Source organism: Talpa occidentalis, unplaced genomic scaffold (genome assembly GCF_014898055.3).
Source record: "Talpa occidentalis isolate TD23 unplaced genomic scaffold, MPIMG_talOcc4v2.1 talOcc4.8, whole genome shotgun sequence".
Classification (NCBI taxonomy): domain Eukaryota; kingdom Metazoa; phylum Chordata; class Mammalia; order Eulipotyphla; family Talpidae; genus Talpa; species Talpa occidentalis.
In genome coordinates, this window is record NW_023605194.1 from 2001978 (window position 1) to 2029848 (window position 27871).

The window sequence follows — 27871 nt, forward strand, 5'->3', positions numbered from 1 at the left end:
GCGCCCTCCCCCTGCGGGCCGCGGGCGGGCACCCCAGGGCCGCTTCCCCGGCGCCGCGGGGCCGCCCGGCGCCCGCCTTCCCATTGGCCCGCCGCCGGGGCCGGCCCGCCCCGCCCCGCCCGCCCATTGGCCCGCCGCGCAGGCCGGGCCCCGCCCCCGCCTCCCATTGGCCCGGCCGCCGCGCCGCGCCCAATCGCCCCGCTGAGCGCCAACTTTGAATCGCTGTTTGCGTTTGAATCGGGGCGCGGGCGGCGGGCGGCGGGCGCGGGCGGGCGCCGGGGTCCTCGACGAGCGGCGGGCGCAGCGGCGGCGGGACGCGTCCGGGTGAGCGGCGGGCGCCGGGCCGGGCGGGGACCAGCGGCGCGCGGGGAGCGGCGGGCGGGCGGCCGGGCGGGGCCGGGCTCTGGCGTCGTGGGGTCCGGGGCGCCGGCGTCGCGGGGCCGGGCCGGCCGGGGCTGCGGGACGGGGCGGCCCGCGCGGCGCTTCCCGGGCCGGGCCCGCTGCCCCCGCGTCCCGGGCGGCCTCCGGCCCCGGCTCCCCGCGCCCGACGGGCCCAGGGGACCCCCGGGAGACGCCCCGGCGCTGGGCGCGACGGCCTCGGGCGGCCTGGGGCCTCGGGGCAGGCGAGGGCGGCGGGGGGCGCCGGGGCCGGGCCGCCTCAGGACGCCCGCCCCCGCCTCCAGGCGCCAGCGGGCCGCGCGCGGAGATGGGCCCCGCGGGACGCATCGTCACCATCAGGAGGAGCGGCGCGGACGGGCCCCCCTTCCCCCTGAGCCGCAGCGCCTGCCTGTTCGGAAGGTGAGCCCGGGGCCTGGGCCGGGGCCGGGGCCGGGGCCGGGCGGGGACGGGAGCGGGCCCGGCGGGACAGGAGGCCGGCGCGGGGCCTCCCGGGGCTGTCGGCTGAGCTGCTTGCTCGGAAACAGGGTTTTGAAATCGTTGCGTAGTTTAGTGTTTCCTTTTAATCAAGTGAAAACTTAAAAATTGATGTGGTGGAAACGCCTAGACGGGCCTCCCCGGGGGCGCAGCGGTTGAGCGCTGGGCTGCCAAGCTGCCCGCGGCCTCTGCAGCGCCGGTTCGATCCCCGGCCACCAGCGAACCCCGGCCACCGGCGAGGGTCCCGCAAAAAAAACAAAAATTGCTTAGTCGGAGCAGCATGTGACACTCCTCCTTCCCCTGCTCCTCAGTGGTCCCCGAGCCCACCTTGCTCTGGTCCCCGGTGCTGGCCCATCCTTATGGGGGCCCGGGCGAGACAGAGGAGCCGTGAAGGGAGCGGCTGGGAGGGAGGGTTGCTGGTCTTGGGAACGGAAATGGGGGGGCCTTCCTCTAGCGTGGGGAGCACATTCTCCTCCGTGTTGCTTGCTGCTTGGGTGGGTGTCGTCGGTCCCTGCAGGGCAACAGCCTTGTTCATCAGACCCCTGTCATGTCCGAGCAGGCGGCCTGTGTGGTGGGACCCTCACCCACCACCCCCACCCTCCACAGACACCCCGAGCTCCTCCCTCCTCAGCTCCTCCAGCCGGTGTGAACACGGGGACTCTGTCTTTACCCCCCTGCTTGGCTCCAGCTGTCAGGCCCGGCCTGGACGTGGCTACCCGTCTTTCCTGAGCACAGCCTTGCTTCCCCGTCCTTGTGAGGGTTGTTTGCAAAATGTGAAGCTCGTCCTCATGACCCCACTTGTTATTTCTTTATGTTATTACAAATACAGAGCAGATGGGTCGCCAAGGGCTGTTTTATTTGAGGCACTGATACTTTTTTTTTTAAATGCCACAACTTGGAAAACCTAATTCTTTTGAATTTAGAGCCATCGAATGTGACATTCGCATCCAGCTCCCCGTGGTGTCCAAACAGCACTGCAAGATAGAGATCAGCGAACAGGAGGTGAGTGGGCCCTTTTTTTTTTTTTTTTTTTTAAATATTTATTTATGCACACAAGAGCTGGGGTGTAGGCCAGAAATGCGGGGGAGTAAGAGGATTTACCAGAGACAGAGTGGGGAGCAGAACAGTCAGATCCACTGAAATCTACTGCTGAGGGGAGCAGCGGGGAGACAGGAGAGGTCTGCTGCGCCCTGTGGGTAGCTCCCTGGCCAGGGATGGAACTTGTGCTTCAGTAGCTGGTGATAGCTTGATAGTGCTGTATTTAACCCCTGCACCTGAGTGGGCTCTTAAAGATGCTTTTTAAAATATTTCTTTCTTTCCCCCCTTTTTTTTTACCAATTTTACCAATTTCCCCCCTTTTTCCTACCTGCAGGTAACATTGATTAATTTCAGTTCCACGAATCCAACACAAGTGAATGGATCTGCTATTGATGGAGCCGTGCAGCTGAGGCATGGAGATGTCATAACTATTGTCGATCGATCTTTCAGGTAGGCAGGGCCTAGGACTATCCATACACAGGCCTGACTCTGCCATGCACCCGCCCGGAGCCCTCCGTGGTAGGCGCCAGCGGTTTCAGGTGTCATGTCCAGCACGCATTCTTAATCTGAAATGGCCTCACCTTCAGGCCTGTGTGACCCCATGAGGTCTCCCGAGCTTGCAGCCGTGCTATGCAGGCCCACCTGCTGCTGTAGGAGCTTTCCTTGTGTGGCAGCTGAAACTGCAGGTGTTTCCCTGATAAGTCAGCAGAGCCCTGGAGGAGTTTGTGTCACGATCAGTTCTCTGCACTGGAGTCCAATGTGACGATCAGACTGAGCCAAGCTCCCTCAGTTCCCATGGAAGTCTGGTGATGGAGGCGGTGAGGGGGGGGTGGTCCTAATCCAATATGACGGGCATCCTGGGAGAGGCTGTGAGGACATGGCCCCAGGAGCGCTGCGCTCAGAGGGATGCCAGGGGAAGAGCAACAGCAGGGCAGCCCGCTGGGCAGGATCCAGGCCAGCGGATGCCCACCCCTCACCCCTCCATCCCCCATGCAGCCTCCATGGCGGTGAGAAGTAGATTCTGTTGCTCAGGGTGCCAGGCGCTGTCCTGGGTGTGCTCTGGGCTAAGTCCCCGGCTCAGGAATCTTGCTGACTTCCCTCCCTGACTCTCAGGACCCAGACAGCTAAGTTGAGATCACACGTTGAGATCTTTTTCCCTTCCTTCTTGTTTCTTAGTTCTGTTTTTATTTTCCATATTTAGAAATAAAGGTTGTACCGCTGTGTATAAAGTCAGTGACCTGTAATTCACCCTGAAATATAACCCCCTGCTGGAGGAAGGTCTGCACTGACCATTTTGAAATGTCTGCTCCCTTCGTATCCTGCAGTCATTGCTGAGCGCTGACGTGTCCTACCGCGCTGCTCTCAGCGATTCAGAACCCCCAAGGTTCGCTTGTCTCTTGGATCCAGCTGTCAATACACTTTTGTTCATAATGGATCTAGTTTCTCGACAGCACATCGGCTCCTCAGTCCCGATAAAGTGTGCCGGGCCCGAGCAGTCTGGCTGCGTGTGTCCCCGCCGCCGCTGAGGCTCCCTCTGGCTGTGGCTGCCGGCCCATCTCCCCCGTCCTTGTAACTTCATCCTGCTGGTGTCTCTGAGTGTAAATCATGGCTCCGCGGACGGCACGGGGCGGGGTCGTCCCTTCCTCTGTGCAGAACGCTGCCTTCATTCCCACCCTTACTTTATTAAGTAGAGATTTCCTAGGGCGCTGTTTCAGCTCCCCGGCCGTTTTTTCCGCTCTACTTTAGGGGAATCTTCCTTCATTTTAAAGGTGTTTATTGAGCATCAACGTCTAGGTGAGGCGCATTTGATGGGAATTGTGACTGTAGCTCTTTGCCCCCTGAGCTCGCTGCTGAGGTTGAGATGATTGAGACCCCCTGGCAGGCTGGGAAGCGCCTCAGGAAGGGACTGCCTCTGGGCCCTACTGCAATGACAGACAGGTCCGGGGCTGGGGCCGCAGCTCCCTTAGGGGTTCCTGAATCCCACCCTCTGCGTTGGCGAGAAAGCTGTGCCCTCTGCGGAGCAAGGCTGGCCTGGCCTCGGCAGCGTGCGCTCGCTGGTGGTGCTGAGCGGTGGGCCTGCCCTTGTCCGGCAGGACACAAGCGGAGAGCAGGAGATCCTGCCGCGCTGGGGTGGCAGTGTACCTGCGGTGGCCCCATACTCAGGGGTCACGGTGATGGGCCGGGCCCCCTCGGCCCGCTGGTGGCCTCCTGGCCATCTGACGCCCTCGGAGCTGGCAGCATGCGCAGTCGGCTTGCACGTGGAAGTGTGCAGGGGTGCTGGTGAGCCGTACAGACTCGTGGGTGTTCAGAGGTGATTCTGTGCCCTCAGCCTCCGACACTGGGGTTCCAGAGGAATCTCCAGGCCACTTCCCTGTTTCTAGGGTGAAAGCAGTTTCTGACGCTGACTTGGTTCCCAGATAAGGGGCGCCTTGGACAGTCTGCAGGTCGCTCTTCTCCTGGGCCGCTGAGCGGGCCTACACTTTCCCTGCGGTCCAGATCTTCACCCTGTCTGTTCTGCCCCCAGGTATGAAGACGAGAGTCGGCAGGATGAAAGCAGCCTGGCTGGCCTGCCTGGACAGAGGCGGGAGCAGGTGAGGGGCTCTGTCCACTGGGGCCCGGTCCTCTTGGCCATGTGAAATACAGGGCGTGCGCTTCACGAGTGCTCCCCCTCAGGGAGGACGACTTCCCATGAGGGGGGACACAGCTAAGGCATGACAACAAGTTGAGCCTTGAATATTATTAAAGAGAATATAAAAATCTTTGCTATTCAAAATGAGAGCCCGAGGTCAGTCTTACACTTCTGCCCCAAAGACTCCGGGGGTGACTTGTGATGCCCCTTCTTGCAAACATCCCCATCGGATTTGGGGGCTCTGTTATCTGGCAACTCCTTTGCCCCCAGTCACTGCCCAACAGCAGGTGACCTGCAACCAGGAGAAGGTTCCCGAGCAGTGTCCTGTGAGAGCATCTGGCCCGGTCTGGATAGAAAAGACCCAAATGGCAGTTTATGAAAACAAGTCAGGGCCCACTCTTGGAGATTCCGTAGCTTTTAGTAGGTTTCGGGTAAATCCTGAGAGTTTCCGCCTGTCCGCCTCGGAAGCCCCGTGTTCGTCTCAGGTGACCAGGTTGGGGTTCACAGGCCTGAATGTTTTGGGGACACGTGAGGGTGAGGTCTGTCCCTGCTGTGTGGCCGCTTCCCTGGAGGGGTGGCCTCTGTGTGGAGCCTGCTGCCCAGCAGGGGGAGGGAGGTAGCTCTCCAGGTGCCCCCCACACTGGGCGCTGTCGTGACTTGTACCGGGGGTGCGGAAACCAACCAAAGCGCGGGAGTTTGATCCGTGCCTGTCACCGCCTTGTCATCCTTATCTAGATTATGATGAAGAATAACAAGCTAGAACGTTGTAGCAATTTAACGGTGATTTTTATGGATGTTAAGTATAATATAAAAATATGGGCTTTTGTTTTTAATTTTTTTATTCATTTTTATTGTTAGAAGATTCTTGGTCAGCTTCAGGCAGGAAAGTAGAAACTGTTTGCTCACGTGGACAGCTGAGCCTTAGCTGCCAGGGAATTTGACATTGATTCAAGTTCGGTTATTTGCCCTTGGAAGTATTGTGTGACCTTTTCCCCTCTAATCGCTCCGAGGCACACCTCTTCTCTTCGAGTCACGCGACTCCTCTTGTGTCTCCCACGCGTGTTACTCTGGTTGTCCCCCAGACCTGAAAGTCACTGTAAAGACATGAAGGTGCCATTCCTGGCGTCCCAGACAGGGTGCTCGGCTGGTGTCTGGGGATGCAGTGCCTGGGGGTCTGGATTTGCCTTAACTTCAGGGCTCCCTGATGCACTCGAGTCTCCCAGTCAGAGGGGCCTGTCTCGAGAGGGCCTCCTCACCCACAGGATTATAGGGGGGCTTCTCCGAACCAAGTGTTTGCAAGCAGATCCACGCATGAGTGGCTCTGGGAGAATTTTGGGCCAATGTTAAGGCCGCAGGTCCGGGACCAGGTGTCTATCAGGACAGCGCAGAGTCAATGCTTCTGGGCCTCTGTTAGGGTCACACTCCCAGGGAAGCTCGTGTCTCTTTGTAGCTTTGGGTGTTTCATTTGATGATGATTGAGAAGTTTGAGCAAGCCCTACAAGTTCGCCCAGGCTTGGTCCCTTGAGCTTCGGTTTGCTTCTGTTCTGTCCCTCTTTTAAATGAGCTGAGAGACACTTCCCTGTGCGCGATGCCGCGCCCAGAGGTCTCGGGCATTTCCGAGAAGTCACGAGGACAGTTGGAGCGAGACGATATCCGCACTTTGGCGATCGCAGCCGTCAGTCTCGGAGACGCAGCTAACCGTGCTCTTACTTTGCCACAGGAATCCACGCGGCGAGTCTCAAGATCTGGCTGTTCTTCTGACTCTGGTTAGTGGGGCTTTGGTTTTGTTCTGGGAGCCCTGCAAGACCAGTTCTCGGGGGACACTGGGGCAAAGGGGAGAACAGGAACACGAGTGTCACTCCTGCTTCCAGAAGTCTAGTTGGTAGTGTGGCTTAGCGCAGCAGGTGTAGGGACAGCTGCTGAAATTTTTCCCTGAGTGCATGTGCCTGTAGTCCTGGCGGGGGGTCTGTGTTCAGTCCGGCTCACCCCGGCCCAGCTCCGAGCAGGCTGAGAGCCACCGATCCTCCTGTGGCCCCAGGAGGCGGCCGTGATGGCTCAGGTGGAGACCATACTCGTGTCAGGAGGTCACACATTGGGGGCGCTGGGCAGGTGATCCTAGGTTACGTAAAAGCAGGTTCATGAAGACAAGTAGAAACCATTTTAAACTTAGAGTACTGTAGAGGGGAAGGTCTTGAACTTGTGTCTCTTGTTTGTAACTCGTTGCCCAGGTGGGAGCTTTCAAGAGCCTGATGCCCCTTCAAGTCTCACGGAAGGAAGCGTCCCGGGGAGGCCTCTGGTGCGTGGGAAGAGTGTGGAGGATGCGGGTCCCGCGCCCGAGGGCTCAGAGCTGCCCCGAGGCCACGGCGGACCCGCAGCAAGTGCCCCTGCCAGGGCAGAAGCCAGTGTGCCCCCGGGGAGCTGTGGCGCAGGGGTGGGGACCCCCGCACAGCGGCCGGCGAGGAGGAGCAAGAGCGCATCTCCCTTTAGGAGGCTTTATGAGTCCATGAAGGAAGAGTTAGACGTGAAGTCAGAGAAGGAAAATGTTCTACAGGAGCGGAGAAAGTCAGGGGCGCACAGGCTTTGCACGGAAGCCCCAGAAAGTGCCGGTGGCCTACAGGCTGAGGTGCAAGCACCGGCCCCCCTGAAATCCAGAAGGAAGTCGGGGCAAAGCTCCCAGGTCAAGGCAGACCCTGCTGGGGGAGAAGGAGGGAGCAGCCAGGCTGGGGAGCAGAGGGCCCAGGAGGGGTCCGGGCAGCACCTCGGGGTCGCCGCCAGCCCGGCCTGTCCCCGCCCTGGGACCCCTGGGACGCCGCACTCTCAACAGAATTCCTCACGGAAGCGTCGGCGTGAAGACCCGGCTGGCCTGGCTGCTGCTGCGTCTGAGAGTCAGGGTCAGAGCCCAGGCCTCGGGGCCGAGGAGGGAGCGTTTACTCCCTGGACGTTCCTACCTGGAGGTCAGACACCCGCGAAGGGGGCGCGTGCCGAGAGCTCTCAACCGACCCCAGACGCGCTCTCCAAGAGGAGGCAGAGCAGCCCCGCGCGCATTGCGGGCCTCGGGCCAGACCCCGGGACGCCGCGTCCAGCGGTTTTAGCTCCGCTGCCCGTCCAGCTCGAAAGGAGGGTTCAGAAGGACCCCCTCCAGCAGCCTGAGAAGCTGGGGCCGCCTGGCCTCAGCCCCGCCAGCCTCAGCGACGTTGCCGATCCCATCAGTAAGTTTATCCAGCTTTAAGTTTACCTTCCCCGCCGCTGACCCCCGCGTCTCTGTGCGAGTGCCCGGGCCCCCTCCCCCCACGAAGGGTTTGCTTGGTGGGGGCCTGCAAGGCTTGCCCCACACTCATCCGCTCACCCAAGCCCCGAGACCTCACCGGGCTCCAGAGGGGCTGGGTTGTGCATGGAGTGTGGCCCGGGGCCTGAGGGACATCAAGGCAGGAGGTGAAGCAGCAGCTGCTGTTCACAGGGTCTGCTCCGGGGCATTTGCTCCTCAAGGTCAAGCCCAGGAACCCTTTGGAAATCCCTGCATCTGGGGCTGGCTCTGGATGTCTAGTCTCTCCTCTCAGGGTTTCTTATTGGCCCTGGACCAGCCCCATTGAGTACACCTGCCCGTCACTGGCCCATGTGCTGTCCAGAGGGGACTTGTCCTCGGCAGGGCCTGGGGCCGTGCAGGGCCTGGCCCTCGGTCTCCATCTTGCAGCTGGGGACACGCAGCCTGAGTCACAGTGTGGGGTGGAGCTGTGCCTCAGGGCTGGGCTCCTGGAGCGTCCAGGGGCTTCCGTGGGGCCACCTCTACCGTGTTCCACCCACCGGCAGGTCTGGGCAGGGCCCCCACAGAAAGTCACTGAACCACGTCCACAGCAGATTTCAACATTTTAGAGAAGCCATACTGGAGTTGGGGGTTCAGTGACGCTGGGCGCATCCCCCGGGGGCTCTTGGAGCAGCTGTAGCTTCGCAGCCTCGCCTCCGAGAGCCCTGCCGGTGCACCGCCATCTAGGGCCCTGAGGAGGGTCTGCCTTGGGGTGATCGGAGTCAGCCCCTGTGCTATGGCTTCCCCCCGCCACATCTGTCTTCCTGACTGTAGGTAGGATGGAGGGAGCAGCTCTGAAGAGAAGGCGGGTCTCCTTTGGTGGTCGGCTAAGACCTGAATTATTCGACGAGAACTTACCTCCTAACACACCCCTGAAGCGAGGAGAAACGCCCGTGAGGAGGAGGTCTCTGGCGCCCCACACTCCCGCCGTCCTGAAGAAAATCATCAAGGTGAGCTGAGCTGCCGGCATCTCTCCCAGGTACCGGCGCGACCTTCCCAGCGCCTGCCCAGGTGGGCCCAGAAGCCTTTTCCTTTAATGGGGAGAGTCACTCGCTTGGGGGCTGGGGTGGAGCCCTGGCCTCCCACCAGGGCTGGCCAGCACGGGGTCTGCAGTCCTGTGGCTTTTCCTGAGGCCTCCTCGCACCTCACGACCCCTGCCTCCTGGTTTTGTGTCTGAGCATTATGAGGCAAAAGGGAACTCGACACCTGTTTCCAGCATCATCTGGAAACTCCTAACCCTGAGCTTCCTGCCCCGGGGCTATTGCTCCTGTTGGCTGGTCTCCAGGGAGGAACATCCTGCCCACTGCCCATGACGCGCAGCAGTGTCTGGGCTCCATCCGGCCTGACGCCGGCTCCTCGGGTATAGACCAAAGGGGACGAGACACCACAGGCTATTTCTTTTCCCTAAAGGAGGGCGACACTCCTACCTTTCCCTTGCGCTTGGCTGAGGCACGGTGGTAGAAAGTCGTTTGGTGTTTCAACAAGTAACTTTCTGGGCCCCACCCCAGACACGACCTTGTAGGGGGATCCTTAAGGGCGTTTGCATCTTGTAGGAACAGCCTCAACTCCATGCAAGGGAAGCTGCTTCAGAAATGCATTTGGAACCTGCGAGCCCTGCAGCCCAGAATGCTGGGGAGGCTTCCCCAGTGACCAGGGGTCCTCGTCGTCAGTCCGTCGAGGCGGCCATCGCCCCTGGGGAAGGCAGATCCCCTCACGCCACCCACACGCCCAAGAGCAGGAGGAGGAGCAGCGGCTTGTCTTCGCGGAGGGCCTCCCTGGGGCGCGGGCGGCAGGGCGTCCTACAGATGATCTGCTCCAGGAGAAGGAGCGGCGCCTCCGAGGCCAACTTGCTGGGTTTGTTTTGGGGCACCGGGTGTGTACGGGTCACCTCCCCCTGGGGGCTGGTCATGAGAAGTTGCAACATTTTCCTCCCTGCCAGTGGCCAAGTCGTGGGCAGACGTGGTCAAACTCGGTGCCAAGCAAACACAGGTCAGAGCCGCGAAGCCCCCACAGAGACAGGTGCACAAGAAGCCCAGGAAGGCCCACACCCCGAAGGTAGGCACCCGCACCCCGACGTCAGCACCCAGTGTAGCTGCTCGCTGCTGTTTGGGAACGCGGTGGGCGTCCACTCTGACTCTCATCTGCTCTGTCGCTTTCTTGCAGAAGCCGGCTGCGGGCGGCATGCACCTGCCCCAGTTCAGCACTGGCCACGCCAACTCCCCCTGCACCATCACCATTGGGAGGGCACAGCTCCAGAGGGTCAGCGGCCCCGCCCGGCCCCACAGGGTGCTGAGCCACCTGGTGTTCAGCCGGAGAGCAGACTTCAGTGAGGACCTTTCAGGTAAAGCAGAGCTGGCTCTCCCCACCCCGTGCTGTGATGTGCAGTGTGTGTGTGTGTGTGTGCATCTGTGCATGTGCGTCTGTGCACATACATACGTGTGCAGGGATAATGTCTCTTGTCTGCTGTGGGTGGAACCGTAGAATAAACCACCTGTCAGCGCCCTGGGGTCCCGACGTCTCAGGAGGAGGCGGCAGCCTGGCAGGCCAGGCCAGTCCCTGCACAGCACCAGCCCACGAGCTGCGCTCCTGCGCTCCTGTGCTCTGGGCCGACAGGGGTCCAGGGCAGGAGCCTCAGCTTGAGCAGTGTTTCGCCTCAGGGTGTCCCTTCCCTTCTCCGTGGCACAGCTGTTCCTTGAAAGGAAAGCCGGTGAGATGTCCTTTAGCCATGCAGAGCGAGCCCATGTGTGCACTGATGCCCCTCAGGGAAAGCGAGGTTGACAGCACTGGGTCAGAACCGGGGCTGGCACCCGGGCTTTGGAGTCCCCTGCGTATTTTAACCAGTGGCATCCACGGGAGCGCTTGGGGATGGGGGAGACCTTGTAATCAGGGCGGGCTTCAAGATGGAAGAGCTGCTGTATTATCCCCTGGGTAAGGACGGCCGCTCCCACCAGCTCACAGCAGGATCACTACTTAGCACGCGCACACACACACAGCGTGGCCAGCTGTGCACCGGGAGGGAAGGCCGCACCCCACCCTCTGGGTGCGCGTGTCCTTGCACTTTGTATGCACGGAGACACTACTCCGCTTGTGAGGTGCACTGGAGGGAAATGCTCAAGGCATTTTTAAGATAAACAGACAGTGAGGCATCTCGGCTCGTGAGGCAGTGCCCTCCCCGCCCACCTCTGGAAGCTGCTCTGCTGACAGACCTCCTGTGAGTGCTGGAGACCGAGCCTGGCCCCCGAGGGGCGTCTGGGAGGGGTCGGAGGGGGCAGCGAGTGGCTGCTTCCCCAAACTGGTGGCAGAGGACGCCTCGGGGCCTTGGTCCACTGAGGCAGGAACGAGGAAAGGGGAGCGGGAGTCGTTCGGGACGGCCCCTCCTGCCACCAACGTGCTTTGGGGCTCGTCCCCCTGAGATTCAGTCCCTGCGTCTTCATGGAGAATGAGGAGATGGCTTCCTCGGAGTGCTGAGAGCCAGCAGCCCATGTTGCCGCCAACACTGGAGACGTTGTGCTGTGCATGAAATGCAGAGCTAGGTCTTCTGAGGCTGCCGGAGGGCGCCTGGTTTCTGGGGTGCGGAGGGGAGACTAGGGATGGGGTGACTTCGAGGGCTCCAGGCCTGGGCCCCCTTTTCATTTTCTTTCTAAGAGGAAACGCAGAGAGGAGCTGGGCCTGGCGTCCTGTGGCCCCTGCACACGAGCAAGCGTCCCCCACTCAGCTCCCTGCTCCCCGGGCCTGCGCTGGACGCCAGCCCGTCGCCACCTGCCGTCTGCGAGGACCCATGGCTGTTTGCATGTGGAAACTGCACATTCATCGCCCCCCAATATTTCCCCGTTACAGGGCTCACCGAGATGTTCAAGACCCCGGCGAGAGAGAAGCCTCAAGCTGCGCGCTCCGGGCCCGACTCCAAGGATTTGCTTGGAGAAACGTTTCAAGAGCCTAACGCGGGAGGAAAGTCCCTGATGCGCGCCGCGGGGGATTCCGGTGGGTTCGCTTTGCTCCCAGCCCATGACGCCCTGGCGGGAGCTTGGAGGACACTGTTTTCCTTCACGGCAGCCACTGCGTTTTCGCCGCGTTCCTCGTGAGCGCCTCCCAGCCTCTGCCCTGTTGCGTTGCTGGACACTCAGCCTGGCTTTCTGTGGCCTGCGCCCGAAGGGGCACGCTCTGAATATGCTTACAGACGCGCCTTCCTTGCATTCTCTGGTGAGGAGGGGGTAAGCACTTCTCATCACGCTTGTGTGCACGTCACTCAAACTAAATGTCACCTCTGGGGACAGCCAACAAGGTGCTCGGCATGGGCCCTGCTGCCAGGGATGCCCGCCTGCATGGTGTGAGGGCAGCTGGCATCTGTGCGGCTCTCCTGTGGCTTGGCCCCCGAGGCCAGTCCCCGAGGGCACAGCTGGCTGCACAGGCCGAGAGGGAGGCGTTTCTGGGCAGTGCGGCCTGAGTGCGCTCGGCGTGTGCTGGGTCACCGCCCTGGTGATGGCTGAAGAAGTAGCTGTTGGCTTTCACGTTGGAAGAAGCAGCGTGTGTCCGGGCCTCTGAGACATGCTGGCCGTCCTCCAGCCCCTTCACAACGCATGTTTTTTCTTCACTTGCTGCAGCTTCTGATGGCTGCCCTTGTGTGCACGGTCCACCCACGTCACCAGAGCGTGATCTTGTGTGTGTGACTCCCTGAAAGCAGGATGCAGCCTCACGTGCCTGCACAGGCTGAGTCATCAGAGCTGGGCGTTATATTGTGACTACAATGCGGTGAATATATGTTTTCTGTGTTTTCATTTCCTACAGAAGAGAGTTTGTTCCTCAGCGCTCAGGACGCGGCAACACGCCCATCTGATAGTTTTGCAAGTCCTGTCCTAAGACGACAGTGCACCAAAGCAAGGGAAGATGACACTGTGACAACACGCAGGAGCATCTGTAAAATGGCAGGGGTTGGGATAAGTCCCAGGTGGGAGACGAAGCCTCTGGAGGCAGCATCGGGCTCTAGCAAGGCCAGAAGGTCTGCGGAGCTTGGGGCTGTGCAGATGGCAGCCGCTGAGTGTGGGCCCGGAGACGCGAACCCCCCTGGTGCTGAGCACACCTGGGGGACGCCACAGAGGAAAACACCACGCCAGGAACAGAAACTAGACGGGGAGGTGAAGGCAGGTGAAAGGTCTTTTGAAACATGTAAGAAAAGCATCAAATTGGAAGAAAGTTCTGAAGCGACGACGGCTGTGAGATCAGGAAGAACATCAGAGCTGCCGTGGGGAGGAACAGATGTGACTGGGCTCCAGAGACCACACCAGGCAGAACCCAAGCAAACCCTGGCCAGCCCCCAGAGTCACCTCCAGACTCTAGGTCCTGCAGAAGGACCGATGGTCTCCAGGGACAGAACCACCCAAATGCCCTGCAAATCTGCCAAGCCGGAACCAATGGGCACGCCAAGCAGCACAAACAGACGGCTCAGGACACCTCTGGGGAAAGAGGACCAGCTCCCTGCTCTCAGGAAGCCCTTGGGCACGCCAGGGGGCACCACACTGGCACGGGGAATGCAAGCAGGAGGTGACCAAGAGGCCGGACTGTGGCAGGAAACCCCAGCGCAGAACCTGGGCTCGGCGGAAGACGTAAAGAGGAGTAAGAGGCGGCCAAGCACTCCCAGGGCCAAGGCCCAGCCCTCGGAGGACCTGGCTGGCCTCACGGAGCTCTTCCGAACCCCAGGTCCCACCCAGGCTCCAGTGGCTGGTGACAGAGCCAGGACACTCTGCGAGTCTCCAGAACCAGAGCCCGTCAGCACACCCAGGAATAGGAGAAGACTGTCCAAGACCCCTCTGGGCAAAGTGGCTCCGAAAGGGGAGCCCTCCACTCTCAGAAAGTCCATGGGCACGCCCGGGGCAGAGCACGCTCACACCCAGAACCTGTAGGACATGATGAGGCCACTCCATCATCTCAGGAAACTCCACAACACATACTGGACTCGGCAGAAGACGTCACTGGCGGTAATCGGCAACCAAGCACTCCCAGGGCCAAGGCCCAGCCCTCGGAGGACCTGGCTGGCCTCACAGAGCTCTTCCGAACCCCAGTTAGAGCCCAGGCACCAGTGATTAATAATAGAACCACCCAAATGCCTTGCAGATCTCCAAAAACAGAACGAGTGGACACGCCAAGACGACTCAGGACACCTCTGGGGAAAGTGGACCAACTCCCTGCTCTCAGGACACCCTCGGGCATGCCAGGGGGCACAGCACGCACACACCAAGGAGCTGTAGGGCATGATGAGGGCACCCCGTTATTTCAGGAAACTCCACAACAGATACTGGACTCAGCAGAAGTTATAACTGGTGGTAAGAGACGACCAAGCACTCCCAGGGCCAAGGCCCAGTCCTCGGAGGACCTGGCTGGCCTCACGGAGCTCTTCCGAACCCCAGGTCCCGCCCAGGCGCCAGTGGCTGGTGACAGAGCCAGGACACTCTGCGAGTCTCCAGAACCAGAGCCCGTCAGCACACCCAGGAATAAGAGGAGACTGTCCAAGACCCCTCTGGGCAAAGTGGCCCTGGAAGAGGAGCCCACCGCACTCAGAAAGTCCATGGGCACGCCCGGGGGCAGAGCACGCTCACACCCAAAACCTGTAGGGCATGATGAGGGCACCCCATCATCTCAGGAAACTCCACAATATGTACTGGACTCGGCAGAAGATGTAACGGGCAGTAAGAGGCGACCAAGAACACCCAAGGCCAAGGCCCAGCCCTCGGAGGACCTGGCTGGCCTCACGGAGCTCTTCCGAACCCCAGGTCCCGCTCAGGAGCCAGTGATTAATGACAGAACCACCCAAATGCCCTGCAAATCTGCCAAGCCGGAACCAGTGGGCACGCCAAGCAGCACAAACAGACAGCTCAGGACACCTCTGGGGAAAGAGGACCAGCTCCCCGCTCTCAGGAAGCCCTCGGGCACGCCAGGGGGCACCACACTGGCACGGGGAATGCAAGCAGGCGGTGACCAAGAGGCCGGACTGTGGCAGGAAACCCCAGCGCAGAACCTGGGCTCGGCAGAAGACGTAAAGAGGAGTAAGAGGCGGCCAAGCACTCCCAGGGCCAAGGCCCAGCCCTCGGAGGACCTGGCTGGCCTCACGGAGCTCTTCCGAACCCCAGGTCCCGCCCAGGCTCCAGTGGCTGGTGACAGAGCCAGGACACTCTGCGAGTCTCCAGAACGAGAGCCCGTCAGCACACCCAGGAATAAAAGGAGACTGTCCAAGACCCCTCTGGGCAAAGTAGCTCTGAAAGGAGAGCCCTCCACTCTCAGAAAGTCCATGGGCACGCCCGGGGGCAGAGCACGCTCACACTCAGAACTTGTTGGGGATGAGGAGGACCCCCCATCATCCCAGGAAACTCCACAACACATACTGGACTCGGCAGAAGACGTCACTGGCGGTAATCGGCAACCAAGCACTCCCAGGGCCAAGGCCCAGCCCTCGGAGGACCTGGCTGGCCTCACAGAGCTCTTCCGAACCCCAGTTAGAGCCCAGGCACCAGTGATTAATAATAGAACCACCCAAATGCCTTGCAGATCTCCAAAAACAGAACGAGTGGACACGCCAAGACGACTCAGGACACCTCTGGGGAAAGTGGACCGACTCCCTGCTCTCAGGACACCCTCGGGCATGCCAGGGGGCACAGCACGCACACACCAAGGAGCTGTAGGGCATGATGAGGGCACCCCGTTATTTCAGGAAACTCCACAACAGATGCTGGACTCAGAAGAAGTTATAACTGGCGGTAAGAGGCGACCAAGCACTCCCAGGGCCAAGGCCCAGCCTTTGGAGGACCTGACTGGCCTCACAGAGCTCTTCCGAACCCCAGGTCCCGCCCAGAAACCAACAAGTAGTGACAGAGCCACCCAGGTACGCTGCATGTCTCCAAAGGCAGAACCAGTCAACATGCCAACTGGTGGAAAGAGACAACTCAAGACAACTCCGTGGGAAGTGGACGGTCACCCAGCTCTTGGGCATCCAACAGGAACGCCAGGGGCCAAGCAGAAACTGGACTTGGCTGAAGATAAAATTGGCAGTAAGAGGGCACCAAGAACACCCAAGGCCAAGGCCCAGGTCTCGGAGGACCTGGCTGGGCTCACGGAGCTCTTCCGAACCCCAGGTCCCGCCCAGGTGCCAGTGGCTGGTGACAGAGCCAGGACACTCTGCGAGTCTCCAGAACCAGAGCCCGTCAGCACACCCAGGAATAAGAGGAGACTGTCCAAGACCCCTCTGGGCAAAGTGGCCCCGGAAGAGGAGCCCACCACTCTCAGAAAGTCCATGGGCACGCCCGGGGGCAGAGCACGCTCATACCCAGAACCTGTAGGGCATGATGAGGGCACCCCATCATCTCAGGAAACTCCACAATATGTACTGGACTTGGCAGAAGATGTAACGGGCAATAAGAGGCGACCAAGAACACCCAAGGCCAAGACCCAGCCCTCGGAGGACCTGGCTGGCCTCACGGAGCTCTTCCGAACCCCAGGTCCCACTCAGGAGCCAGTGATTAATGACAGAACCACCCAAATGCCCTGCAAATCTGCCAAGCCGGAACCAGTGGGCACGCCAAGCAGCACAAACAGACAGCTCAGGACACCTCTGGGGAAAGAGGACCAGCTCCCCGCTCTCAGGAAGCCCTCGGGCACGCCAGGGGGCACCACACTGGCACGGGGAATGCAAGCAGGCGGTGACCAAGAGGCCGGACTGTGGCGGGAAACCCCAGCGCAGAACCTGGGCTCGGCAGAAGACGTAAAGAGGAGTAAGAGGCGGCCAAGCACTCCCAGGGCCAAGGCCCAGCCCTCGGAGGACCTGGCTGGCCTCACGGAGCTCTTCCGAACCCCAGGTCCCACCCAGGCTCCAGTGGCTGGTGTCAGAGCCAGGACACTTTGCGAGTCTCCAGAACCAGAGCCCGTCAGCACACCCAGGAATAAGAGGAGACTGTCCAAGACCCCTCTGGGCAAAGTTGCCCTGGAAGAGGAGCCCACCGCGCTCAGAAAGTCCATGGGCACGCCCGGGGGCAGAGCACACTCACACCCAGAATCTGTAGGACATGATGAGGCCACTCTATCATCTCAGGAAACTCCACAACATATAGAGGACTTGGCAGAAGATGTAACGGGCAGTAAGAGGCGACCAAGAACACCCAAGGCCAAGGCCCAGCCCTCGGAGGACCTGGCTGGCCTCACGGAGCTCTTCCGAACCCCAGGTCCCGCTCAGGAGCCAGTGATTAATGATAGAACCACCCAAATGCCCTGTAAATCCGCCAAGCCGGAACCAGTGGGCACGCCGAGCAGCACAGACGGACGGCTCAGGACACCTCTGGGGAAAGAGGACCAGCTCCCCGCTCTCAGGAAGCCCTCGGGCACGCCAGGGGGCGCCACACTGGCACAGGGAATGCAAGCAGGCGGTGACCAAGAGGCCGGACTGTGGCAGGAAACCCCAGCGCAGAACCTGGGCTCGGCAGAAGACGTAAAGAGCAGTAAGAGGCGGCCAAGCACTCCCAGGGCCAAGGCCCAGCCCTCGGAGGACCTGGCTGGCCTCACGGAGCTCTTCCGAACCCCAGATAGGGCCCAGGCACCAGTGGTTGGTGACAGAGCTGCCCAGATTCCCCGCACATCTGCAGAACCAGAACCTGTCGTCATGCCAACAAGCAAGAGGCGGCGGCTTGGGGCGCCTCCCAGGAGTGCAGGCGTAGAAGGGGAGCCCCCGGCCCCCAGGAAGTCCACGCGGACAGTGAGGAAAACCACGCGAGGGCACCAGGAGCCCCTGGGCAATGATGAACGCATCAAATTGTCTCAGGAAACAGCGGAGCAGAAACCGGACAAGGCAGAGAATCTAACAGGAGGTAAGAGGCAGCCAAGGGCAGCCAGGGCCAAGGCCCAGCCCTCGGAGGACCTGGCCAGGTCCATGGAGCTCTCCCAGCCCCCACGCCGCGCCCGGGACGCGGGGGCTACAGTCAGGACCACCCAAATCCCCCGCACATCCCCACTGCCAGAACCTGCGGTGCCTGCAGCTAGACCCCGACGGCTCAGGGCGCCTCCGGAGACAGAGGGTGTGGAGGAAGAGCACCACGCTTCCAGGAAGCCCACGCGGGCGGCCACGGCAGCCAGGCGCACACAGAGAGAGCCAGGAGAGGGTGACGAGAACATGGCTCCACCAAAGGAGACCGTGCAGCAGAAGCAGGGCGCTGAGGGCACTGTCGTGGGAGGCCAGAAGCCACTGAGAAGCTCCAGGAGGAAGGCCCAGGCCCCAGGAGGCTCTGCTGACTCCACGGAGCTCTTCCAGGAGCCAGTTGCTGTTGACAGAGTCCCCGAGATGCCCTGCAAGTCCCTACCAGCGGAACCAAGCATGCCAGCGAGCAAGAAGGGTAGGGCCAGGGCGCCCCCCGCAGAGGAGCATGTGCAGATGGCGCCCCCAGCTCCCAGGAAGTCCTCGCGGATGGCAGGCAGAGGCACGCACACCCCCAGCGAGCCCGAAGGCACTGGCACGGGCCTGGCACCGGCGAGGGTCGCCTCCATGCAGGAAGTAGACTGTGTGGAGAGCGTGACGGGCAGCAAGAGGCAGCCAAGGGCAAGCAAGGCGAAGACGCGGCCTCTCGCTGCAACGGCCACCGGTAAGGAGGGCCTCCAGGAGCTGGGTCAGGCCCAGGCACTGGGCAGCACTGGTGAGGAGGTGAGCAAGACCCCCCAGCAAATGCCCGATGTCGGGATACCCAGAAGAGCGCTGAGGGCCCCTAAAGGGCCACCCAGGGAGGAGCTGGCACGCACCAGGAACTCTGGGAATTCACAGAGAGGGGGGCTGCCCTCCCTGGCCCCCCAGGAAGACGGCAGGGCAGTTGGACGCCTGGCTGGCACGAAGCGGCTGCGCTCAGGGACCCCTCCGCCAGGGGCCATGGGGGAGAAGCCAGACCCCAAGAAGCGCCGCACAGCTCCCAGAGAGGCAGACGAGCCTCCCCAGCCCCCGGCAGCGAAGAAAAGTCAGCGGACTGTGGGGAAAAGGACAGCGCCTGCGCAAGACCCGCCCAGCGTGGAGACCCAGACGGCCGGACCCCGCGGGGGCCATGCTGCCCCCAGTGCAGATAAGGTGAGGGATGGCGGGGCTGGGGCGCCATCGGCTGTGGGCAGCTGCCTGCCGGCTCTGTTTTGGCAAATGGCTCGGTGTAACCGGTGCCTGGCTGCTAAGCAGGTGTCTGCTTCATCCGGGGTCACCACGGGGACTTAGGCAGAGGAGGGGACTGGGGTGACCAGCCAGGATGAGCACTACAGGCTGGGGGGGCCTGTAGTGGGTGTTCTGAGAACTCGACCAGCAGTGCCGGGGCGGGGGCAGGAGGCGGTGTTAGAACCACCTCTGGGGTGTGGCCAGAGGACTGCGCTGAGGGTGCCTGCCCCAGAAGAAAGTATGGTGCGGAAACGGCTTTTCCTGTGCAGCCTTAGCGATATTCTGGAGGAGTTAGGCTCCATTCACCGCCCAATAAAGGGGCTGTTTGAAAATATGCCTTTGCTGCTCGTGATAATCAGCTTTGACACATCTGACACTCAGACGCTGTGGCTGAACTTCACCCCCGTTCCTATTTATGGTTTAGGCCAGAGAGGACGAGTTGCACGGGGATGCAGCGGCACCCAGGAAAAGTAGCCAGCCCAAGACTTTGTTATTTCTTTTAAAGGTTTATTTATTTATGCATATAAGAGCTGGGGTACAGGCCAGAGATGCGGGGGGTGAGAGGATTCCCCAGAGACAGAGTGGGGAACAGAACAGCAGACTGACTGAAGTACACTGTGAGGGGAGCAGCGGGGAGACAGGAGAGGTCTGCCGCGCCGTGTAGGTTGCTCCCTGGCCGGCCGGGGATTGAACTCATGCTGCAGTGGCTGCAGACAGCTTCACAGTGCGGTGCTTGACCCCTTGTGCCACCAGGGAGGCCCCCAGTGCAAGCTGAGCTCCCCCTGGCATTCACTTTGCTTGTTTTCTCCACGCGGGCTTTTGAGGTCCGCAGCGCTCACGCTGGGCTCTTTGTGGTTGTCTTGTGAACTGTCTAGGGGCGGTCCCTGCGCGCCAGACGGCCAGACAAGACCGACGCAGAAGGCCGGAGCCCCGAGTGTCTTACACCCGCTGAGAAGGTGACACTAAAGAGGAATGAGAAGCGGCCCGTGAAGACCGCCCCGGAGACGGAGCCTCGGCATGTGGTGGGCGCGGCCACAGCGCGGGGCAAGGCCCGCGGGAGCCCACGCAGCCTGAGATCCGGGAGGCGGAATGAGAAGCCCCTGCCTGGTGCGGCCGAGGACAGCGCCGGGGAGGTGCGGAAAGAGGAAGCCGCGGTGGCCAAGCCCGCCCCCGGCAGCCTGAGGCCCAGGAGGCCGGCGAGCAACGCGGCGGGGCCGGCCCGGCAGAGGGAGCCCCCACCGCGGGCGACTCGGGGCACCAAGACGGGCGCCGCGGAGGCGACAGAGGCAAGTCCTTCGCTCTTTGTCTGAGTGTTGAGTGTGGACACTTGTCCCGGGGCCCCTGGCTCGTCCTCAGACTGTCAGGCCTTTGGCTCCTCTGTCTCTCTGGGGGGAAAGTTCCCTTGATGGGGTCGTGGTGGCTGCTTCTGATGTACGTCCGCGTCGTGATTCCTTCTCCGCTGGGCTGAGGGTGGGGGTCGGCAGAGGCTGGCTCCCGGGTGCCCGCCGGCTTGGTCTCCTGGGGGGGTTCACAGGGACACCCTGGGCTCAGCTGGCCCGGGTCCTCTTGGGGGTCAGTGGGGCCCCGCACACACTGTTTTTAAGACCCAAAGGACTTCCTGAGTGGGCACCCCTAAATTCTAAACTTTTCCATCTTTTTAATTGGCGACGAGGTGTGTATTGTGTGCGGATTTTCTCTTTTTGAATGTCTTAGAAATCGGTCCCAAACCTTCCTTTCAACAGACACAACATTTAATTTTCAAAAACTAAGAAGTAAGAACCGCTTAAAGAACAAGAGCAGCATTCGCAGGATCTTGAGGCTCGTTTCAAATCTCCAGATTCACTTTCTGGAGCTGCCTCCCGGGAGTCGGAGTTGGGTTTGGGAGAACAGAGCTGGCTGTGAACATTGTTTTAAATGACAAGAGTGACCATTTTCTTCCCCAACAGAAGGGCAGGAACGTGAGTGCCCGGAAGATGCGCACAAGAAGTTGCCGGGACCACAGAGATGTTTAGCTCAGAAGTTGAAACGGAGCAGAAAAGTGACCGACTTACTTCAGTGCTAAGTCCAGACACACGACTGCCGTACAGCTGAGCGCGACTCCTGTAAATAGTCCACCCGGGTGCTGAAGGGAAGAAAGCTTCTAATTTTCTTGCTGGGAATGATCTTGAAAGCCCCACCAGGGTCTGGAGGGGGCTGCTGTTTTTCACAAAATGATAAAAATGTAACGGGTGTGTGGGGGGGTGGTTTGGGTCTGGGGGGGCCTCCGCTTTGGGAAATGAAGCCGTGGGCTCCTCACAGCCCCGGCGAGCAAAGCACTTGCCTTGTAAATGCTTGTGTGTCGTCTGTGTCCTCCACGGAATGTGACGGGCAGGGCCCTGTCCTTGGTCCTGCCAGGCAGCTACTCAGGAGACGTGAAGGACTGGCGAGGGGGGGCGTTCAGGGTCCTGGCAGTACGCACCTCTACGAGGGGTGGCATTTGCTCCCCGCTGGGGCCGTCAGTCACCTGGACAGTCCATCCGTGCCTTACCCTGGCGGCGTGGACTGTGGATCCGAGCGGGCGCGCGAGCCGGTCGGAGCGGCTGTCGCTGTGTTCCAGGTCTGACGTGCGTCTTCACGTCGGGAGTGCCCGTCTCGCTGAGATTGCTCTCGGCCGAGAAGGCGTCCACTCACTAGGCCTCAAGGCCGTCCCCAGGTGCCCCCCAGTCCACTCAGCCCTCGGCGTCTGCGCTTCTCTGTCATTTCCATTTCCTGGGCACCTGTCCCACCCGTTCCTTCCCTGTGTGCCCGGCTCCCCTCCGTACAGGAGGCAACATGACCGTCCTCCAGAGGCGGGGCCTTCCTGATGGCGACAGCGCGGCCCCTCCACAATTCCCCACCGTTCTGTGCCCGACGGTGCCCACATCCCTGTGGCGGGCTGCGGGCTCCAGTCTCAGCCCCGATTCCCTGCCTGCCAGGCGCCCTTTTCATGTCCACTCGGCCCTATTCCTCTGCTCCGAGTCCGCAAGCAGAGCCCTTCCCTCCGGCAGCCGCGCACTGGCCGGGCGAAGGACGGAGGACAAGGTCACCGTGCTGAGACTGAGCTGGAAGAGTTTGTACCCCCGTGTCTGGCGTGCAGCCAGGGATGCAAAGAAATAAATATTTGCTAAGGAATCGTGAACTGGGGGTGTCTGAATCAGTGGGGGCGCGTGTGCTGCCCTGTGGGGTCCTGGGCAGTGGGCGAGAGCCTCGAGATGGTGCGGGGAGGGGCACCCAGAGGCTGCCGGGGCAGGGCACAGGTGGGCCCCGAGGGCCGGGCCTGGCAGCTTGGCCGGGGTCAGAACACCACCCGGGGAGGCGGGACTCAAGACAGTCCCAGGCCCTTGCTCTGATTAAGTGATTCTGCCAACACTTCAGTTTTAGTAATTATGACCCTCGCGCGGGAAGATTTCAATTAGCTCCCTACCTGGGGGATGGAATATACTGATTAATCCAAAGCCCTTTGGGGTTCAACTCTAACCACAACTTCACTGGAATTTACCAGCATGTCTCTTCACCCTCCGGAGTGCAGGGTTTGCAAGCCCGAGGGTGAGGTCCCGCTGCAGGCTGCAGGGCCGGGTGGTGAGCTCGCCGCCGGCCGCTGCAGTGTTCCCGGAACCCCTGTGTCCGCAGCACACGCCCTCACGAGCAACAGGGCGGGAGCGAGCAGCGGTGTGAGCGTCCCACAGGCTGGTGTAAGAACAGGGGTGAAGGAGCAAACTCACCCCCTGGGCGAGCCTCGGGTCCCGGCGAGGAGCAGCCCCCTGGGCGTGGGCGCTTGGGCGGGCGCTGCAGTCGCTGCCATGGCCTCCCCGGCATTCTTGGTGCTGCAGAGGCAGCAAAGGCAGGGTGGCCGGGGGGCAGTCATGGGGCCGGGGGGCTGGCAACAACCCAGTCCCTAGCGAACCTTTTGCCCTTTCCTCTTCTCCGGGCTCTGGCGTTCTCGCGTCTCACAGCCTTGCCTCCTCTGTAGCCGTCCTCGGAGTGACGCGGCCTTCTAGCCTGGCCTCAGGCGCAGGTGCGCACTCATGCACGCCCACACCACGCCCCACGTGTCCACCATCAGGCCCGCGAGCGCGCCCACCTCCCAAGCGCCTCTGCATCAGCTCGATCAAGGCCACAGGTGATGGCCAGAGGCTAGAGGCGCAAAAAGCCTGATCAATTCATTTGCCTACGCGCAGATTGTGTGGGAAGGGACACTCCCCTTCCTGAGACAAGCCCCCCATACCCCGGCAGACAGACAGCAGACAGACGCACAGAGGCTTCCCAGAGCACACAAGGACTCAGGCCACGGTGTGCAGAGCCCTGTGGAAACCAGGAGTCTGGTCCCTAAATCCTGGAAGGCTTCCTGCAGGCGGTGCCCCTCTGATGTGGGTGGAAGGTCAGCGGGTTCCAGCCCGTGTCCCTGCAGTGTCCTGGGAAGATGTCCCGAAGCCCGGCGTCTCTGCCATCACCTTCCCCAAGTCATGTCAGGATACACTGTTTGGGGGGCAGGAGCCTCCTGGGTGGGCAGATTCCCTGTGGCCCCTCCTGAAAGGCGAGAGAGCCGGGACCACGGGACACCTCCCGAGCGTGAGCAGATCCGGGGCGATGGATCTGAGACACTGACCTGAGCGTGTCCCACACCCGCCTGTTCACCCAGGCCCCGCACCTGTTTCCCCGCAGGCTGGCCGCTTCCTTTTCCGCCTTTCAAAATCGAGTCTTTTCCCTTTAACTTTTGTTGGCTGCGGGGAGAGCTGTGCCCCATCAGCATCGGGGAAATCAGATGCTCTCCTTTGTGGGACATGGCACGCGGCAGGGCCCGTTACTGGGGTTCCTGGGGTTCCGGGAGCCACGACCCGGGAGGCATTTGATCTTGTTGACTCGGCCCCGGAGAGCCAAATGGAGGGGCAGCTCTCCGTGTGGGGAGGGGCTGCGCGCCGCGCGCTTTATGATGACTTTCTTCCCCTTCAGGTGTAACTGCTAAGATTTTATCGTGACCAGGTGCTTCCCTTTTGCTCCGATCTGTAAAATACAAACCACGAAGCTTTGTGAAGAGGGTCTGCACCTGGGACGCTCACTGTCCTGAGCCGCTGACAGGCGGCCGGAACTCGCCGGCGGCTTGTCACTGTCACACACTGGACACGCTTTCACGTCCGTCCAGGGTCACCCCGGGCAGGGCGGCATTCGCATCGGCGCCTTTTTCGGTCAGCTGTTCCCTCTCCCCCCACGATGGCGATCCGCTTACATTTTTCTCAGGAAGAGAGACGCGCCTCTGAACGCAGTGTCTGTGTGATCTTACTCCCAGAGCAGCTGGAGGGGCGGCCCCGGTCCCCGCCGGAGGGGTTCCGCTCATCTTTTACAGATGAAAGATCTGAAATGACCAGCCCCGGACATCACCGCTGGGTGCTGCTCTTCGTCCTCTGGAACGCTCTGCTGTGAGAAGCGGGGCGCCCAGGAGCAGAGACTGCAGTCCCGAGAGGCCAAGGACCCTGCAGGGCTGACCCTGCAGGGCTGATCCCGCCCGTCGCGCTGGAAGCCCCTGGGCAAGGAGAGGAGGAGGAAGCCGCACTCCTGGTGCCGTCCCGGCGGGCGCGTGCTCCTTACCTGCTGGGTCAAAGCAAACTGGCTTCCCAGACAAGTTCTGTGGGTGCCCCAGATCCGCACGCCCAGAGGCCCCCTGGAGACCGCCTCCCTGAACACGGAAGGGGCACCCGTGCCACTCGGGGGGCCGGGGCTGTCAGAGACCCAAGGACCCGCTGGAGCGTGGGGGCGGGAGGCGGGCTGGGGGTCAGCTGCTACACCTGTGTTCCCACAGCGCCTCGCCAGGCCAGAGGGGAGGGGCTGCCCCCAGAGAGGCCCCCCGAGGGTCCCCTGAGCTCTCCGTGGTCTGGCCTGGTCCTTCGCTTTCATGCTTGAGCCCCACAGTGGGTTCTCAGGGCTGCCCCTCCTCACGGCGGACCCCCCGGAGGCAGAACATCTGCTGCAGGTCCTCGTCTGGCTCCTGGCAGTCCGCGGGGGGCTGCGCCATGGTCCCGTCCGGTCGTCACAGGTGCTGTGGGCTGAAGCCTCCTGGGGACGTGGGGCCTGAGCTGGAGGGTCCGAGCCTGACACCGGGTCCCGGGACTCCTGGGGACCCAGCACAGTCACCTGCGCTTGGGGACCTCCCCAGGGGACACTGGAGAAGCCCCGGCTGCTGCCTTTCTCTGGCCTGGAGACAGGCTGCGGGCTCGGCTCCGCGCACTCGGATGGCTTGTGGCCAAAGGCGGAGCACCTGCCGTTTTCCTCCCTCACGCCCCCCTAGGAAGGGGCTGGGAATTCAGATGTCGGACCGACCCTACCCCACGTAGCTCCGGTGGGAGGAGGTCAAGGCCCGCCCTCAGCAGCAGGCTGGGGGTGGGGCCTCTGGCTGTGGCCGGGGGCACGGAAGCGGGACTCTGAGCAGAAAGGCCCCTGGGCCTGCGACCCCAGGCTCATGAACTCCATGGCTACAGACGGACTCTCACCAGGCGTGGGGGGCCACGGGCAGTCCCCAGCATCCTGCCCTGCAGATGATGATTTGGGGTGACCCTCGGTGTCCGGCAGATGGAACCCCTGGGATTCTCAGTTCTCACCTTCCAATGGCTCATCCTCTCTCCCACCTCATCCACCTGCCCCCTCACTCTAGAGTCGTGGGGTCTCCCCCCAATCAAACCATCTGCACCCAAGTCCTTGGTTGAGGCTTTCCCTTCGGATGACCCCCAAGTGAGGCCACGTGTCTGCCCCGCCCGCGGGGAGCCCCCCACACCTCGGCTGATGAGGGACTTGCGGACAGGTGGACAGACCCACTGGGAAAACCCACGGCAAGAGGCCCCGAGGTGATTCTCCAGGGGCGTGTCGGGAATGGAAGGTTTCGAGTCACGCACTGTAACCAACAGAACAAGGCTCATGAAATTTATTAAATAAATATGACAAATAATAAAAAGAAAATGCTTAACTTCCACATGAGGCCGGGATCTGAGAGAGGAAGCCGGTGTGAGCAGAGGGAGGAGCTTCCGGCAGGGCTGCGGAGAGGCCAGAGGCCGGAGGGCTGCGGCAGGAAGGCTGTAGGTGTGCGGACAAGCCACGTCAGCAGGACTTTCTACTTCACCTGGTGTGGACGTCAAGCATCAGGTCCCTTCCTGGGTCATCGGGGAAGCTGCTACCCGTAGCTCAGAGCCCTGTGTGGAGTTTGGAAGCAACAGGGGCTCCCCGAGCGGGTGTCTCCAGGCTTCACGCCGGCTGTGCCTCCTAGACCCGCAGAGACCAGGGGCTGCCGGGCCTGCGCAGCTCACGCTGTAGGGGCGGACGCCCGTCGGGCCTGGGCTCACTTCAGAAGTTCTAAAGCGAGCTGTGCGTACAGGTCAGTGCGTGCCTCCCATGACCGTGTTGTCCAACAGGACCTAAGGCACAGGAACGAGGCGAAGACGCCACTGAAGAAAGATGCAGGCGGAAGTCACAGGTGGAGCCTCACCTCAGGAGGGTTCAGATCTTGCAACTTGCATATACAAAGAATTCAGCAACACTCACTGGCATTCTATTCAGCGCAAGATCAGGGCATGGAGGTGGCAAAGGAAAGCCTGGGAGCTGAGGCGGGAACACGGACTAGGAAGATGCATCTAAATGAACACGACTTAGTCAACAGAAGAATCAGTCATCATGTTAAAAAATGTCACGGACATTTCTCCAAATGCTGAAACAGACGCGTCAGGCTCGTTTAAAAAGTTTTTAAAAATACATAAAAATACCTTTGCAAACACTGGTGTGCACTCTGGCTGGCCTGCTCGCCGAGACTAAAGCAGTCACACAGTGACCGAGGAAGCGCAGCGGCTGGAGCTGTCCTCCAGTCGCTGTTTGGCATCTGGACGCGACTTCATGCAACAGAGAACCCGGCGGGGAGGGCTCGGACACACTTTCTGTGAGCCCAGGGGAAGGAGGGCTCGGCCTTCCAGACTGCACGCCGGGTCCCGCGCCCTCCCCGACTGCTGGGGCGGGGGCCGTGGCAGAGAGGGAGACCCCCGAGGGCTGGTGCTGGGAGGCGCCTGGTGCAAGGGACGGTGGCTGCTGTTTCGTTTCTGGGATGGGGAAGGCTGAGCCGGGTGCCGGGAGGCCGCCAGCGCAGGAGGACAGCCCAGGGGACTGAAGACACAGCTGGCAGGTGCCGAGGGCCCGCGAAGGTCTGCCTGAGTCTGGATACGGAAACGCCCGCTAGACCCGTCCAGGGTCTGAGGGCTCCAAGCCGAGCGGGTCTCCCAGGTTTGGCCCCAGACCCTGCCCCTTCCCGCTGGCCGCTCAGCAAACTGCTGGTCGCCTTCCTCACGAGCAGGCATCTGGCGGCTTCTGGGTTGTGCTGCATGAAAGCCTGGCGCTCTTCTCTAGTCAAAGGCAGGCCTGGGGCCTGGCTCGGCCGGCGAGAATGAACGGAGCCCACTGGCGCGTCCTGCAAAGCTCCTCGCACGGAGCGTCCTCTGCACCCCAACGCACCATCCCGCACCGAGCAGAGGGCCCTCGGGTGCGGGCAGCGTGGACGCTGGTCACACATTGTGCTTTGTCCTCCCAGCTGTGCCTCCGCCTGGCTGGCCGGGCTGAGGGAGAGCAGCGCCCGCTGCCCTGTGCATCCGTAACGGGAGGGGCTGGCCGGGGCTGCCTCTGGGTGCGGGGCGAGGGCCGGACAAGCGGGGCGACGGGAGGGTGCAGCAGCCACGGGGCTGTCAGATGAGGCCTTTCTGTCCCTGCTGCAAAGCAAAGTGTGTCCTGAACGCACACGCCAAGTGCGAGTGGTTGGACGGCAGCGGAGTCATAGTGTGCCTGTGGCAGGTTGCCAGGCACGGAGGGCACCCCGCTGTGACGCTAGGCTTCACCC

General features: G+C 61.6%; 1 protein-coding gene across 1 annotated transcript; it reads left to right on the top strand.

Annotated features, from left to right (window-relative positions):
• Window positions 1–311: 311 nt before the first annotated feature.
• On the top strand, window positions 312–22171 carry MKI67 (marker of proliferation Ki-67). Its single transcript, XM_054690494.1, is given in 16 exon segments — window positions 312–324; window positions 684–798; window positions 1797–1875; window positions 2246–2361; window positions 4436–4502; window positions 6261–6306; window positions 6769–7749; window positions 8616–8791; window positions 9395–9695; window positions 9781–9896; window positions 10005–10182; window positions 11679–11822; window positions 12627–13723; window positions 13726–18921; window positions 19872–20282; window positions 20943–22171. Coding segments are annotated over 15 exon segments (9066 nt in total). The 5' UTR covers window positions 312–324; window positions 684–706; the 3' UTR covers window positions 21009–22171.
• Window positions 22172–27871: the final 5700 nt, after the last annotated feature.